Here is a 17,223-nt window from a genome sequence, read left to right on the forward strand (position 1 = left end):
TGTGTTCTCTTGCAAATATCTTCAGAGAGTGCTGCCAAGATTGGAAGAAATAGTACAGTCTATATGAAGAGGTAAATGGGGACTGGGGGGGCTAGGGGGCTAGAACTAGGGCTCATCTCTCTGATAGACAAGCTTAGTGCAGTGCACAGTTTGTAAAACTGGGATCTGTTTCAGTCCCACACGTGGAATTCAGGCATCCTAATTAACCCTCCACCAGTGGAGCTTGTCACAAATAACTCAGTTGGTACTCCTGCATATAGGATGGTTTTGTCTCTTTTGCTTAAGAAATGGGTATAACCTTTCTTTCGTTTAGAATGACAAACCCAAATAGCTGTTGGTTAGCAAGTGAGATTCGTGTGCACTAACTGGGAAATAATTTTGGATCCACTGCAACTTAATGACAAACTCCAGCACAAGAAACATAATCATGACAATTTATACCACAAATGAAGAAAACAAGATAAAATACCTTTGTGTTTTGAAGACATGTTTCTTGTCCTTCCTTTGTTACAAGCCCTCAGAAAGGATCGTGCTGGATTTCTGTAAGTAATGGGTTGTGTCCTGCTTTGAGTTCACTTTCTAATGATCTTTCCGAGCTGCAAAATGAAAAGGAACAGGAGGCACATGAAGATGTGGAAACAAAACAAAAAAAAAAAGATGCAACCAGTAATGTATTTTCCTGCAGAACCTGGGGCTGCTACATTTGACCTACGTGTCCTTTTTCCATAGGAGGAATTGGGTGCCTTGGCCGCGACAGGGGGCAGACACGGAAATGTCTTGATGCAGTGGAGATTTATAACCCTGATGGAGACTTCTGGAGGGACGGACCTCCTATGCCTTCCCCGCTCCTCTCCTTGCGAACAAACTCTACCTGTGCAGGCTGCGTGGAAGGCAAGCTGTACCTCTGCGGAGGATTTCACGGAGCAGGTACTCAAATGAGTCTGAGATTCTTTGCCCAGTTGAAATAACTTTCCCTGTACGCAAGCTGACCTGACTGAATAACCCTGTCGGTGGCACTGGCATGCCCTGGAGCCACAGAGCTGAATGAGTCCTTTGGACTGCTGACTCCTAATGTCAATATGCATTGTGTTCTGTTCATCCTCTCATGCTTTTTCCTTATCAAAGCACGAAAAATTAGGGATGTTTCTGATCAGCACTGAATCTTTTCAAAACTGTTAACTCAGCAGAATTCTTCTGGATTTACATTCAGAGCCATTAAGATCAGAATCTCAGTGTATGTTACGGACGTGAAAGAACTTGAGCGTATCTGTTGGAGACTAAGGCATTATTGATCTGTGGTAGCTGGCTCTATTTACTGACATGCTTCTCATTTTCAATGCTGGAAAACCTTGTGCATTTAATCAGTAACCCAGGTTGGGAGCTGAGGTACTAAAATCCCTGATCTGGTGATTTCTAATCCCAGCGTCACGACCACCTTTCTCCCTTCATTTTCCTACTGCCTAAATCCCCAGTATTGTTAAGCATTATATTCTAATTATAAATGCAGAGAGCCTCTCAACACATGCACTTACTCTCCTGCTATGGAGCAGCTGCTACCCCTATTTCCTTTCTGGGTGATGGCAGAAAATGCAGATAATGCAGAAATGCATTATGCACTACTAATACACGTCATGTCAGGCTCACTGCTGCCCAGGAATGTTCACGTGGTGTCCCTGGGAGATGTATCCTCCACATGATACTGACTACGGCTGTGTTGGTTTTTAGTTGCATTACAAACTCTGTGGTTGCTCTGTTTTAAAGTGATTGCCACGTCTTAGTTCACAGCTCACCTCCCCTCTGTTTGCTGCTGCTTGAAGAGGCTGCTTCCCGAAAACAGTTGTACAGCAGGCAGCTCACTAACAGGCCTGCATTTATGCCATCTCTGATGGAAATTGTGCAACCTCAGAACTATTATGTTTATGATGCATCATAGCATCAGAATGTTTGCATTTCCATAGCAAACACAGTGTCATCATATCTGTCTTTTTCCTCAGCAGTGTAAGGAAAAAGCCTATTCAGTCAGTGGGTTTACATCTCAAAAGGCTGATCATTTTCACTGGAAAATGAAGCAATTTCATTCAAGATGACTAACAGCTTAGTATGAAGTTTTCTGAATACGATAGCTTCAGAGCCATAAAAGTGCTCTTTACAGTACCACCATGTTCTGTCTCTGAGTCTCATGTTAAGAATGGTAGATGGGAGAGGTGGGAAGTTCCCATGTGGGTTTCAAGCTGGCCGTCTTCTGTATGTACATACAATGCCTGCTCTATGGGTCCTGACTCCTGGCTGTGTCATTGCAGTCTATATTATGATTGTGCATTGAGCTCCACTGCCCTAAAAGTACTGTTTAGATTAGAAAGCAATAAGTTGGAGTTAGAAAATGTCAATTTTGCTGTTACCTGTGCAACCTGACCCCGCTATGCATGCATTTTGTATGCCAGTGCAGAAAGAGTGATTGTGGTGTTAGACGTTGTGATGTCTTTTAAAAGGGAGCCAAAATAAGATTCTTACTGTCAGCTGTAAATCTGGTATATCCAAATGCCTGAGGAGTTGAGAGGAAGCTGTGCCTTAAAGATAGGCTTCTTAATGTGACCCTCAATTTATTAAAGGAAAAGGGTTGTTTAAATCTTCATAACAATAGCTTCTAGTTACTACCATCAAGGAATAGATGTCTGGAGTTCATGTGCTGAACCTGAAGGTTATCTAGCTGGCTTCTTTCCCTGTCCCTGTCTCTCTGCATGCTGGAAGGTGTATTGTTCTTTAGGGGTGAAGGCTGGAGCGAGGGACAGAGAGTTATTACTGTCATGTGGGAACTTGGAGAGTGGCTTGACTTTTTCACAATTACAGCTGCTCAACAGATTCAGGATATTCCCAGAACAGCATGTGCTGCTGCTTTGGTAGCAGATAGGGTTATTTTAGAATGTGCTTGTTTGGTTTTAGTCTTTTGGGTTTCTTGGCGTGCAACTTCAGTTTTTGTGAGGGATGCAACCAAGAGAGGATACTCCAATTTTACCAAACATTGTAATTTAGTTTCAACCAAGTGGAGTTTTTGGAACAAGCTGGAGGCACAGCTGTAGGCTCTGTTTGCTGCCTGCTGAACTCTAAAAGGCTGCTGTGAACACTTGAGTACAAGTGCTTCTCAAAAAAAAGCAAACAAGCCCAAGATATTGCTGTGCTGGAAAGTCTTTGCCAGCGTATATAAGCAGCTGTGTATAGGGACCCTCTATGTACTGGATATCTGTCTCCAACTCCCTCAGTTTCCCTTTGCGTTCATTGAACCTCGCTCTTAATCCAACAATGTAAAAGATGCTCTAATAAGGATGTTATTCATCTTAATTTTACTTGTGTGGGCACCATGCTCTGCATGCCTTCCTGTATGACCATAGACCTGAATGGTTAATTAGAGGCCAGAGATGCTATACTCAAACACAACACTGAGAAATAGCTGCCAAGTGCCCAAAGGATCTTAATTTTGGATGAAAAGACAAGATGTTGCCCTTTTGAGATTGCCCTGTATGACACTCCTTGAAGCTTTGTGATGGCAGGAATTGCATCCCACTTGTATTGCCTACCAAATCTTTGCTTGGAGGAGAAGTGGACTAGCAGTAACAGCATCCCCAGGAGCAGAGGAAGAGAAAGCAGAAATTTAGACTTAGCTGGGGTGCCTACATGAAGACCTTAGCGACCCCAGGCTCCATGCAGCCTATGGAGAAGCACAGACACTTCCAGAGGGACATTCATCTCCTTGCTGCTTTAAGTCTGCTCTAAAAGACAAGAAGGCAATTCAGAACCCTGAGAGCCTCTTGTCTCTTAGTGCTTCATGTTTCTATCAGCATATGAGCACTCAGAGTTGGCTTACCTAAGGCAAATCTGTTGGGATCCTGGCGTCTATGGTTAGATAGAACAAACCACTCTGAGACTTGTGTTGGAAACACCTAGAATCGTTAAGGTTGAAAAAGACCTCTAAGATCATCCATTTCAACTGTCCACCTACCACCAATATTGCTCATTGACCACATCCCTCAGTGCTACATTTCCATGGTTCTTGATCACCCCCGGGATGGTGACCCCACACTCCCTGGGCAGTCCATCCCTATGCCTGACAACTCTTTTGGATAGTAAGTTTTCCTAGCATCCAACTTTTGCTTGTTTTGAATTCAAATTCCAGTTTCCTGCTTTAGCATGGCTTGCCATACATTGTCCATTAGCCCATTGTTTATATAAATTAGATCATTTTCTACTAAAACCACTATGACAAATAAGAACCAACACTCTGCACATCTCTGGTGCTCAGCTCCAGCTCACGTAACTGAGTGGCATGAGTGTGTTTGCCTGCCTTTTGTTAGCAATGTTGTAGCACTCAGCAGGAGATTCAGAAATGTTTAAAATCATTGGGTTTATCCACTGGTTTGTAGTTCTGCAGAGTGAAAATGACAGTCGCAGTATGAATATTCAGAAGGACCCAGTGTGCAGCAGCCAGCCAGCTTGCCACTAATTGCTAAAATATGTTGCTGCATTTACTGCTGTAACTATGGATTTTAAAGCAGCCTTCGCAGACTGAGCATGGTGTTCTTGTTCATGCATCTTATTTCCTTTGCCTTTACATAGCTCTAAAACCTGACACCTGCACAGGTTGGCAGCTATTAATGTGAAGCTGGGCATGGCAGAAGCAGACTCATTAGTGCTCCTTGCTGGAGGAGGGGTGAGCAGCTCTGCAGGTACGCAGCAAGCACTACACACAGATAAATGCCTGCCACATTGTATTCTCTTCCCCTTTGACTGCTTCTAAATATTACAATTTTATTTTATTTTTTATTTTTTTTTTTTTTTCCAGTGAAAAGAATGAAGGCAAGTATGTGTTTGCTGTGACTGCTATCAGCTCATGGAGGCACATACTCGATGTCATGCTGTAGCCTCAAAGAGATCTCACAGCATGTTTCTGGGGGCTGGGGCAGGGGGAATAATCAGCGGGGCTCTGTTTTCTTGATCATAGCTTTAGTCTATAGGTGTTAGTCCAACTGTCTGCCTCAGATTTGAACTAAATTCTATCATATTTAAACTTCATTGTAATTACTGTGCTCCCATGTGGCATCAGCTGGTGTGCAAAGCGAAGGGACAGCCACCTCAATTCAAATAAGATGCTTTACAGGTCTGCTGGTAGTGGCTCATGCCACTTAAAACGCCTTGTGATTTTATCAGCTATTGCATTTGATGTGGAACTGCCTTTCTCTGAACTGGCTGTTCTGCCATCTTTCTTCAACACTGTTCATAGAGAAGATAACGTTTGCTGCTTCCCTACTCTATATGTTAAAATTCTGTGTGGGGCCAGAGCAGCTCAGCTCAGATCTGCTATTTACTTATCACTGCTATCAAACAGTAATTCATTTTTTCACTCCAGGGGTATTACTGGTGGCGGGAGGAAAAGGGGAAGAGATGCCTTTGGACTTGGAGCACAAGAATCTCAATTTTGTCTGCAGCTGTTAGATAGGTGATATGGTAACAGTCTGCTAGCTGTGTAACTCTGATTCTACCAAAAAAAAAAAAAAAAGTATGCTTACCCCAGGTGTGCTTTCTGGCCTCTTCTTCCCTATTTACATAAATTGCAATCCATGTGCTGGAATAGCAGCAGCACTGCTTGCGGCAGCGCAGAGCCGGGTCATAATTACTGTATTCCAGCTGAGCTAATGAGTTTGCATCTCCATGCCACCCTCTCCTGACAGTGGACTAGCTTAATAGTTATTTATTTTGACTAATCTCCCATAAAGGCTGTTCCCCTCAGCCTCATCCATTATGTGATTTAGATGGAGAATCGTTGTAATGCCTGTTTTTTTTTTTTATTATAGTGGTTATGTACATTACTGGAATCAAATTAAATCTAGACATTAAGAAGTCTGGCACAGTAAATACTAGACTTGTGAAGTTTGGGGGATGAAAGATTGGAAGGAAAGCTGTTTCTCCAGCACCTTCGCATGTTCCCAGCTAAATAAAGCAGAGGGGCAAACCCTGGGCTGCAGATCTGCAGCACTGCTTGCTTCCCTCGGTTAGAATTTACCAGGCAGTGATGAATAATTAAAGTTCTCCTGCCCACAGTTGTTACCATTTACATATGCATCCCCACCCATGAAATGGATTCGAGGTCCCTGCGTTTCACTCAGCACAGAAATCTGACACACCACTGCTGCTTGTCTATGGGTCCACTCTGAAAAATGCCGCTTGAATTCTGTCCGTTCTCTGAAGGGCTGCTCTGACACCTCTCCAGGGTGCTCCTTCTAGCCCTGTGCTCATTAGCTAGAATCTCACTGTGGTAAATAAGGCCAGTGCAGGTCAGGGAATCGCTGGTGAGCAGCACCTGCTTGTTTCAGATCTAAATTCAGCCTGCCGCCTGACTGTATTAGTAATTCGGTCATGCTCCCTGCAAAGATTCATTTATAACTTATAAAGGGTTAATAAATGATTAATTGACATTTTAATGCATCTTAATTAATTGCTAAAGAGGTCAATAGGTTGTTTAGAAACATGGCTCACAGCCATGTATGACATCTTCCATTGTGTTCATAACTGCCTGTCATGCATACAGTCTAAACATGCTTTATATCACCGATTAATAATGTATTAGCCCATCACAAAGCATTTAGAAACAGTATCTTAATATGGTCAGAGGCCAGTGATTCCTATTCTGATCTCCCAGCTTTTATTCCCATGAATGGTGCATTGACTCCAGGAGCACTGATCCTGCTCTGCTGTGACCCACCGTCCTGCCCCCAGCACCATCAGCATCCGTGCCCATAGGGCTGGAGGAGGCCTGGCCCACGAACAATAGATAACTGGAAAGAGTTCAAAAGCTGAAGCAGCTGGATCAATCCCAAGAAAATCAGTCGAAATAACTGAATCAGAAGCTCCTTCCTGTCGGCCATTCTTTATTTATTTTAATAGATATTGATTTGTGAGGGAATGGGTGGATCACAGTTATGGTCCTGAAGAATTAGCAGAGCGAGAGGATAGAAGCCTCGTCTATGAGAGCGAGTGGCTTACCTTACTCCATGCCGGTGCTTGGAAAACAGTGAGCTGCCATAGCTGTAAATTCAGCTTTTGCCGTGTCTGGTGGGGAATGCTGCCTTGGAACTCGGCATCCTGAAGGCTGGCCAGCATGTTAAACAGCCGAGCCAAGTTCCCTCTCCTGTGTATTCTCTGCCTGCTTCTGCCCACAGGCGCGGATGATGGATGTGTGACCCCCTGGGTGTGAGCGAGGCTGGTGGAGTTGGGGGCAGCTCGCAGGCTCAGATGGGATTGGAGGCCACAGACTTGATGAACTTACTCTTTTTTCTTCTGCACATCAGGAACCAGTACATCTGGAGATAATGATCTAAATGCACTTTCTTCCCAGTGTGACACAAATGTGAATTCCCAAGTCACCTAACTCTACATCATGTAATTATGAAAGCAGCTATTAGTGGCGAGGAAGATAAGTAGGAGAGGCTAATCCCACATGTTTAAAATCACCGTCTGCTCTCTGGTGCAGATAATGGCATGCAAAACCAGTTAGGAACTAGCACTGGAGGCCGAGCTGCTTCCGGGCAGCTCTGGAGTGGCTGCTGGGTGACAAGGACCTGGGAATCTTTTGGAAGAGCACCCTGAGTATGTGGCTTTGGGGACTGATGGGCACCTTGTGATGTTCAAGTGCTTTTTCCATGGAAAGAGCGGAGCAGCTAGTTAACAATTCAACCACTAGAAGTCTGATGGCTTTTTTCATAAATAGATTTATGGGTAGGGAAGATAAAGCATGTTAGAGTACTGTGCTGATGGGAAAAGGTTCTGAGACAACCTGAGAAGTGCCAGGACTGACATCAGCAGGAGCTGGGAAAGCAGTCTAGGTGAGGATGTTTCAGGGCATCTTATGGACAAGGGCAGATGTGACACCAAGACTACTTCAAGCTGGATGTTAGGAAGAATATCTTCTCAAAAAGGAGTGGTGATGCACTGGCACAGGCTGCCCAGGGAGTGGTGGAGGCACTGTCCCTGAAGGTGTTCAGTAACCATGGAGATGTGGCACTGAGGGGCCAGTGGTCAGTAGGTACAGTGGGGGTGGGTTGATGGTTAGGGTGATCTTTTTCAGCCCTAGAGATTCTGTGATTCTATGATAAACGCCTATTACTCAGTGTGGTTCCATCCTGAGGTACCTGGTCCTCCTTTGAATAAACTTCCTTAGGTACTGTTGGCCATACAGCAATGGCTATGCCATGGTTAGGATGCAGGCGTGCTTGTCCAAAGCTAGTTTGGTTATCTATGCCCTGCACTGATGAGTGCAGAAGCACCCTACATTATGGAACATGCTCTCAGTATTTCCTTAATTTTTCTCCCTAAAATGAATGCTCATAGAATGGTTGATATCAGCAGGCTCTTGTAAGGAGGAATTAAAAACTTGACAACATTTCAGCAAACTTGCTATAGGTTTAATTCCAGTGAACTAAAATTCAGCATGATTTTATTTGAGTTTAGTGTTCTGTACATCAAACAGTCCATAGAGTAAATTTCTTGGTATTGGCTTATCAAAATAATAGCTGAGTGGTTGATAGTCCTCTATGAGCTACAGATTTTCTGCCTGTTAAGCATGTTGCTTAATTCTTCTATGTCTATCTCTTTAATAACTTCTCCATCCTGAAACAATTCTATCAAACATTCAGTTTCTAACAGGAAAGATACAAAAAACCCAACAACCCAGAGCTGTATTAGTAGTATACTCTGAAGAGAAGATGTTCTTCCTCCCCGAACTGAAGGAAGTTGGAAAAAAAAAAAAGAAAAAAAGGTAGATCAAATATTTATAACATTGCCTGCAGTCATAGTGGGGTCTTTCTGAGTATGGTTCATCCTGATTTACAGTCTATCCTTATTCAAATGACATGAGAAAGCACACAACATAAAATGAAGTCAGGCCATATCAAAATAGAAAACATCCTTTGTAGAGAGAAAACAGCCTTTTCCTTTCCCAAATAGGAAAAAGCCACATTGCTATAAGTGCTGTTATGCTTTTTTGAAAGCATTAGGCTTAGGTTTGTACTATCTGAATGATTCTAATATAAAGGAGTTTAATGCTGAAAAGCAAACCATAAGAGAAGATTCTTAACAATTTTCATCTTCTTGGATTAAACAATAATGTGCAGAAAAATACAGCCTCATTTCGTAGGAAGAAAAGATTGAAAGCACTTGGAAGGGAGTGAAATCCCTTCCTTAGTTAAGGCACCTGCCTGGTAAGTGATGCAGAATGGTGCTACGTGTGACAGGGAATTGTGGGGTGGTTTTTTAAGAGGATAATCCATGTAATACAGCCTATTTCTTTTTGTAGCTGTCTATCACCTTTAAATAAAATTGGCTGCAAAGCTATTGCCTTAGAAGCAAACAAACACAAATAAGATAAACAGATGAGGCTGAATGTGAGATTCTTTGTACCTGGGTAAATTTTAAGCAGTTTATTGGGATTAAAATACAAATCCAACATTACAGTCTGGAATCAAAGGTGACCAACTTCTGGAATTGGTGACAAAAATTACCTTTCCTCAGTCCATGCAAAGGGAGTGTGGGAGGGAGAAGTGAAGGGGTCAAAGTTGAGATGTTTTAGCCCATTTCTCATCTGAAAAAGAAAGGGTGTGTGTCATATTTTGAAGCATTACGATACTGTGAGCAGTGCTTTTCCTCACATGAACTTTCTTGCCCAAAGGGTGCTGCTTCCTTTCATACGAAACAAGACAAGACTGGAGAAGTGATTGCTTCCTTTATTCCAGCACCGTAACCTTTTTATCTCCCAAGGGTTAAGAGCAAGCCAACAGTCCACATGCTGGAAAGCAGAATTTGCAGAGGGGAACAAAACCAGATACATTATCCCACAAAAAAGGGAAACAAGGGACATTAAAGGTTGTGAGTTGCCAGGGTCAGGAAAAACACAGCGAGGCTTGCAAGGAAGGATAGCTGAGTTTGCCTTTGATGTTTTAATTATGATTTTCTCTGTAGTGTCACAATCACCCACCGAAGGTTTCAGACACTTCCACTGTTTGATTTCTTTTCCTCCGGTTGTCTCATTTTTGTCATGATGTATGCCAAAGAAAATCCAAGCGTACAAATTTATTGCATAAAGGAGATGATCTAATAATAAATCCAGGGACTGGAGCCTCCTGTGTCACAGCTCAGGTCTGTTTGTCTTCATAGCTGTATCTTAGGAAAAACCTGCTCCCTGTCACAGGGTCATATGGACACACATGAACTCTTTGGTACTGACATGTGCTATTCACTTAGGGGTTCAGTTGTGCTTTCTCTTCATGTGCTGGGGGCATTTTTGAGGTTCACTGCCTTGTCCTGTGGAAGGATGCTGCCTTCCTACCTATTCTCCTGTACTTAATGAACCACCCAAGTGCCATGAGCAAACCATCATGACTACTGGTTCACTTTCTGTGAAGAGAAGAAAGGAATGGAACAAGGACTACTCAGATGAGGCCAAATTCTGAGATCTCATCCTAATCCTCAAGCAATCTCCCAGAGATCTGTGAGTGTCCTGGAGGGCTCAGGCCAACAAAAACATTGCCGGAGTGGCCTTAGGTAAATGCACAACGCAAATTTCCAAAAAGCCAAGAGATCCTCAGTTGCTGCAGGTCCTGCACATGTGCAGAAACACAGACGTGCACCTAAATAGTTCAGCAAGGAAAACAATTCCAACAGTGGAATGAGTCTTTTTTTCCTCATGTGATCTCCCCGCATCCTGGAACCACTTGTAGAGGAACCCTAGGGGTGTCTAAATCCCACGGCGCTATGCCATGGTTACATCAGCACCAATTTTGCTCAGAACTTAAACCACGGTAACACCATAGAAGGGTGGTATCCAAATGATGGGATGCAGCCACTAGATAAGGGTTGGTTTTCAGGTGGTATAAAAAATAATAATAAAGAAAAGATCTGAATGTGGATCTCGGTGTGGACCCTTTATAGTTTATTCTGTCACAAGCCTTTCAAGACTCAAAATGGTGTTGAATATACACCATATTCCTACCCTATTACCTGTAAAGTATTTGGTGTTGGACTAGATGATCTCTAGAGGATCCCTTCCAGCTCTGATGATTCTGTTATTATGTGATTTCTTCTTGTCAATCTTTGAGACCTGGCTCCTAGAAAATCTGCACAGAGATTCATAAGAAAGAGAAGGAATCTAAGAGCAAAGCATGTGCATGTCCTCATCTCAAAGTAAGAAAAGTTTAGACTGAGGTTACATTCTGCAAGAAAACAATCTTTAGATGAAAAAGTTGGCAGAAACAAAAGATGCTTTTTATTTTTAGGAAATAGCTTGGATTTGAATAACAACACTGCTGGAGAGTTAAAGCAAAGAAAGGTTTTACCTTTTCACAAGAAGTTTAATACAGCACTGCTGGTTGACAACTATGGTTCTCTGCTGTGTGGTGATGCTTTCATTACTTTTGTTAGTAAAAAGCTGCTTGCGTTAATATCGTGCTTTAGTGGCAAAGAAAAGATAATGCAGTGCATGTAGGCATGTCATGAACAATAGGCACTACGTCTTAAAGTGAGCATTTGACACATGATTGCATAATTAAATGCCACCTGCATGCTCCTAGCAAGGTGGGGAACCTTAAGTTTCTATCTGCTGTTCGGAGGATGAATAGTGAATAACCTGTATAGGTTTCCATCTACACCAACTTGTTTGCTATATAATGACACTGATTTTGATAGGACAAGAAGGTGTGGCCTCAAGTTGTGCCAGAGGAGTTTCAGGTTGGACATTAGGAAGAATCTGTGGAATGGTGATGCACTGGCACAGGTTGCCTAGAGAGGTGATGGAGTCACTGTCCCTGGAGGTGTCCAGGGAGATACTGTACTTAGGGACATAATTCAGTGGGCAATATTGGTGGTAGACGGACAGTTGGACTGGATGATTTTAGAGGTCTTTTCCAACCTTACTGATTCTATGACAAACTTGCATACTCCTCAGACAGTGTAGCTGTTGGTACCACAAAGAACCTTTTCATTGCCACCCTATAGAGAACAGCAATAATACTGTTGCAAACCTCTTTGATCCTGTTTGGCTGCAGTTCTGATTGCTGTTGTTTCTGCATTTCAGCTCGTCACGAAGTCATCACCAAAGAGATCCTCGAATTAGATACATGGGAGAACCAGTGGAATGTGGTGGCCGTCAATGTCCTCATGCACGACAGCTATGATGTGTGCCTTGTTGCTAGGCTGAATCCACGGGATCTTATCCCTCCTCCTCCTGATTTAGTGGACCAATAAATGTTCAGTGGCTCTCTGCTTCCAGATTCTGCGGAAAGAGAAGAATATGGAGAGACAAATGGGAATATTAATGGAGCCGGTGGCTCCATTCTCTCCATTGGCTAGGTGCTGCGGAGAGAAGCTTGTACCACAAGCTTAAGCACAGAATTGCCTTCCAAATGTGCTTCTCAGATGATGCTTAATTTGCTAGCACTGGTACTGTGGACTTCTGTGTTTGAAAGCTGAGTTTGCCAGCCTTGTCTCTTGGTCTACCACTTGGTGTTCAAGCTGCAGTCTGGTGGTGCTTCTGGGGCCCGTGCCTTAGGAATGGAGGCAGCCTGGGGCTCACCTTGCAGCACAGCACTATGTTTGAAGGAAACCTCTAACCAGGAGAAACACTCCTTTGCTGTCCAACTCACTGGGTTCTAGTCTACTGAGGGAGCTAAGAAATATCTGAAGTCATCTGATGGAAACCAAGCTGCTGTACCAAGGTGACAGATTAATTGGCTGATGCAGGAGCAGAGGGAAGATGGAGAAGAGTATTTGTTTGTTTAAGCAAAAAGAAAGCACTAGCCAGGGTTCATTAGCCAAGTACAATAGCTGCTGCAAACTTTATCTAACCCACAGTCAGGGCATCCCTTCTTTGGCAGCAGAGCTGAAGTTGTGCTGGTAGAAAAGTGGTCTTCTGGGAACAAGACACATGTGAGTCTTCCTTTAGTAATCCTGCACCAAATATGAGAAACTGCTAAAATTTTCACGTAGATCCTACCTGTCACGAGGCAGAAATTTGTGTGGTCAGATGGAGAAGGGGATGTAAATGAAAACAAAATAAATGAGAAACAGTGTTAGCTCTGCATCTACAGAGAAAGGATAAAAGCACCAGGCATTTAGAGTTTATGTAAACTAGTTGGTTTTGTAGAAGTAGCTTTAATGAAACAACATCAGGCAAATTCTGCACCAATGGAGTTGGCTATAATTGCAGTGAAGAGGAGTAATTCAAACTGTTTCTTAAAGCAGTGCTGGCCTTTCTGGGGCTTGAAGGCAATGGCTTAGAAAATTGTTACCAGTACAGCTGTCTTATTTGAGCTACCAATAACTGTTCATCATCCCCTGATGCCTGCATCACAGAATACATGTGAGTGATTGCCTGGGCTGTGTGGACAGGAGAACTGGGAATTTCTGTTGTGCTCTGGGGCTGAAATTGGAAATGACTGTATGCTGCAACAGACAGTGAATGACAGAGGCAAATGCTGTAAGAGTAAGCTAGAACATAGCAGAAGAACCATCACAGTCAGCAAAAAGTTGTTTGTTATGGTTACAGAAACAGTAAAAAAAACTGGAAGGAAATAATTGGCAAATTAATGAGGAAATCCATCAGGTGGTCACTTGCAGGATTTGCACTTCAGAGCACCTCCATTTTCTTTTACAATCACACATTAGGCTACAAAAATGATAGCATTTTTTTTCTTTTTTTTTTTTTTTTGATTGCAATGCTTATTGCAGGGGGAGGTGGAAAGGATGACCCAAAAGCCTTTCCCCAGTCCCAACTTTTCTGATTCATGATCTATTCTTTAAGATATCCAATGGGAATATTAATCTGTCATATAAAAACAATTAGCAGGAAGGTCACTGGAGTTCACTTGATAACAGTTATCACATGCTGAGGACTGCTCAGACAATAAGGGAGTTGGTGGGAGGAACTGAGGAAAACATGCAGAAAAGAAGTAAACTGTGAGCCAAAAAACTGATCTCTTTTCTCCCTTTGTTTCCTGGGCAGAATGAGTGTCTCAGCCAAACGCAGACATTTGTGTTTATAGCAGTTCCACATCATCCAGACGCTCTATTTTTCTTTGTTGACACGGGGGTTGTTGTCTGTCCAGAGGAGAGCTGTGACAAGCGAGTCTCAACCATTCCAGTCACAAAACACAGTTGCAGATACAAGACTAAGAAGGTGAAAAAAGAATCCATTTAAATATGTTTTTAAACAAAAGCAATAGATTGTTTTCCCACTAACCAGGCAATATTGGATTTTTTTAAAACTTTAGGCACTCCTGTGAAGTATAGGCAATGATTTCCCTGCAGAGTTCTCAAGCCAGCAGGAAGCAATGCTTGAGGAGCAGCTCTCAGCCAAAATACTGAGTGTTTCCTTGTGATTACAACAAATTCTCGTACAGTACCTACAGATACACTATCACCTTTTTTGGTTTTCTTCATGCACCACTGGAAAGCCATTTGCCCTTGCGTGCACAGAGCATTTCTTTTCTTCTGCATGCCTAGTCTGGCTGTTGACAGGACTCAGTGTCTCTTGGTTTCCGCCTAACAGACCAGCTATATATCCAGCAGGGAGTTGTTTTCTTCTTGTTTAAATGTCTAGAACAAAAGAACAGTCAGATCAATGTAGATTCCAACTTCAAAACATTGTGTGGACTCCACTTAGTTCATTGTTTGCCCCTGAGGCGACTACAATTTCTAAGTTGGAAAGGAAAGCTTGAGGGAAGGAAGGAAGAAACTGAAAGCATGTTTATTGAGAGGTACCAATATTAGCCAAAATCCCTCCAAGAGTATGTGAATGTTGCATGTCTGATACGTTCATGGGTAATCTCACATTCCTGGGAAAGCCCTTAAGAGCCTTAATTTCTTCTACTATGAATCCTAATGCTAGAATATTATAGAATATGCATTCTCCAAGCTTGCGTGCTTCACTGAAATAATAGTTTACTTCAGCCACTTTCCGGCTGAGCAGCAGTTAGCTGAGCCTTTAATCAAGGCTGCCTTGACATCATCCATAATTCTAAAATGTGAACAAAGCAGTGCTGGCAAGCTATGGGCTGTGAGAATGAATGGGGGGATTATTAAGCAAAGACATGTGCTTCAGTTTCACTTGAAACACAGTACATCACTAGTTGCCAACTAGAATAAAAAATATTGGAGAGGTTACTGGTCACATGGTGCATGGGGAGTAAAGAAGAAAATGAAAAGCTATGAAAAGCTTAATGGATCCAAGTTGAGGGAGGGAAGATTTAGGTTGGATGTTAGGGGGAAGTTCTTTACAAGGAGAGTGGTTAGGCCCTGGAACGGGCTGCCCAGGGAGGTTGTGGATGCCCCTTCCTTGGACGTGTTCAAGGCCAGGTTGGACGGGGTCCTGGGCAACCTGATCTGAATGTGTGTGTTTGGTGGCCCTGCTAGGCAGGGGGGTTGGAACTACATGATCCTTGAGGTCCCTTCCAACCCAAGTGATTCTGTGATTCTGTGAAAAGCGAATTGAAGCTCTCCCATTAGTGTTTTATCTTGACATTGTCAGTGCATAGCTCATTTCATCAGGATCCCCATGGGTCTCTGATTTCTGTTTTCACCCATCAGGTCACAAGAGCTGCCTACACATGTGAACCCTCAGGCACCTGACTGTGCATACTTGCATGCCACTACCGTGATGGCTTGTGGCTCAGTCACTGCCTGTGCAAGGCAAACACATGCACAATTTCCTATGTGCAACACTGAAATGTATGGGGAAGGTTCTGGATTGGGTTCCAGCTATATTCTGCAATTCGGGATGCCTCAGCCTGTCAGCAGAAAATTGCCTCGATGCTTACAAAGCTGTTGGATACTGCACTCCCAGGTATGTTCCAGGCAACAGGCTGAGGGAGATTAAAACTGAGCCCCCAGCAATGAAACTTAGAGCTGCTCCCAGATCGTTATGCACAGAGGAGCCAAGGTGGGTGCAATGATGCTCCCATCACTTCCCAAGAAGAATTCAAGATGTAAAAGGATTGTGCCCTGGATCTTAATCTTACATTTTTCCTCTACTCTAAGTGTCTATTGAGATTCTTGATCATCCGAAAAGCAATGAAAGCAAATGTTACAATAATACATATAAGTATATAAAATTGTAAAGTATATTTATGCAGGTCTGTATTGTTTTTCTGCTGATCTGGAAGTCTTTTAATACGGATTTATCAGTGATTACTATCTAAGCTGTAGCAATGAGGTCTCTTTCATAGGCTGCTCTCCTAATGGATTATGGAGCTCCTCTGAAAATTCATTTCATGAATCATAATGCTTTGAATCCCCAGGTCAGAATTTCAGCTGCTCTTTGTGCATTTCTGTGGCTCTCCCTACAGCTTTTCAAGTGGACTGTAGCTGTAGCTTCAAAGAAAAGCTATTTCACCCCCAGTTGTGCTCAGCTGGAACTGGTACGTTTGCAATTTGCAATCATTTGACGTGTTGAGGTTGAAAGCAAAGGAAATACTGGAAAATGGAGAAAATATACACTGAGCCTATACAGAAGTACATTTCCTTCCTTTCCATGTGCTTACTGCTCTGCCTGGGTGTCTGATGGAAAGATTTAATAACAACCCCTGACTGCAGCCATGGCAAAGGCCATGCTGGGTTATGCGTTTGTACTGCTGGAGCAGAGAGCACGGTGCTGAGCTGTGCTGCCTTGCCAGAAGAAATTACCTTCAAACAGAAATGTGTTTAAGTGTTCCATGATGTACACCTGTATGCATTTTCTGTACATATGTATAACATTATTTTTGGAAGTTCTTTACTGACAGCAGCAGAATCCCTTTTTAACACCTACCTGATAACCTGTCTTCTGTATAGCTAATCAAAATACTTCAAATAAAGTGCTGTTCTTTAAAAACATGAAACTATTTCAGGCTTCAAATCATAAAGAAGCTGGAATTCCTTGCTGAGGTAAGGAACGGTTGGGGAAATCTTTTAGTCCTGGCCTATGTCTTCTTCCTTCTCCAAATATTTTGCTGGCTGTAGTCCATTCAGAATCCTCCTAAAGGATTTGTGCAGGTCTAATTTGTTCCCCTTTGCCTTCCCTGCTCCTGCCTCAGCCCATCCAGTCCTTCTTTTCCCCTTTGCCTCCCAGAAGATGGTCATGACCACTTGAGGTGTTTGCCAGGCTCCTCAGGAGCCCATTACTCCAGGAACAAACTGACTCTGAAGATGGAA

At 42.9% G+C, this 17,223-nt stretch overlaps 2 protein-coding genes across 4 annotated transcripts in view; one reads left to right on the forward strand and one right to left on the reverse strand.

Annotated features, from left to right (window-relative positions):
- MGLL (monoglyceride lipase) overlaps positions 1 to 1,006 on the reverse strand; it is an 89,338-nt gene extending 88,332 nt beyond the window's left edge. Inside the window, exons 1-2 of one of the 3 annotated variants that reach the window (XM_042823220.1) lie at positions 872 to 1,006; positions 470 to 596 (exon numbers count right to left, since the gene is read on the reverse strand). In XM_042823220.1, the coding sequence (XP_042679154.1) occupies positions 470 to 488 (19 nt within the window). In that variant the 5' untranslated portion in view covers positions 489 to 596; positions 872 to 1,006. Of the gene's footprint in view, positions 1 to 469; positions 597 to 712 lie in introns of all 3 variants that reach the window. The other 2 variants (XM_042823221.1, XM_042823222.1) reach the window with 2 other exon arrangements.
- The window catches only part of KBTBD12 (kelch repeat and BTB domain containing 12), a 41,476-nt gene extending 26,185 nt beyond the window's left edge, over positions 1 to 15,291 (forward strand). Inside the window, exons 7-8 of the mRNA XM_042823226.1 lie at positions 730 to 927; positions 12,113 to 15,291. Coding sequence (XP_042679160.1) covers positions 730 to 927; positions 12,113 to 12,282 — 368 coding nt within the window. The 3' untranslated portion in view covers positions 12,283 to 15,291. The remainder of the gene's footprint in view (positions 1 to 729; positions 928 to 12,112) is intronic.
- The last annotated feature ends 1,932 nt before the right edge of the window (positions 15,292 to 17,223 follow it).

Source organism: Centrocercus urophasianus, unplaced genomic scaffold, assembly GCF_019232065.1.
Source record: "Centrocercus urophasianus isolate 14NV4802_14NV808 unplaced genomic scaffold, USGS_Curo_1.0 seq_22, whole genome shotgun sequence".
Classification (NCBI taxonomy): Eukaryota; Metazoa; Chordata; class Aves; order Galliformes; family Phasianidae; genus Centrocercus; species Centrocercus urophasianus.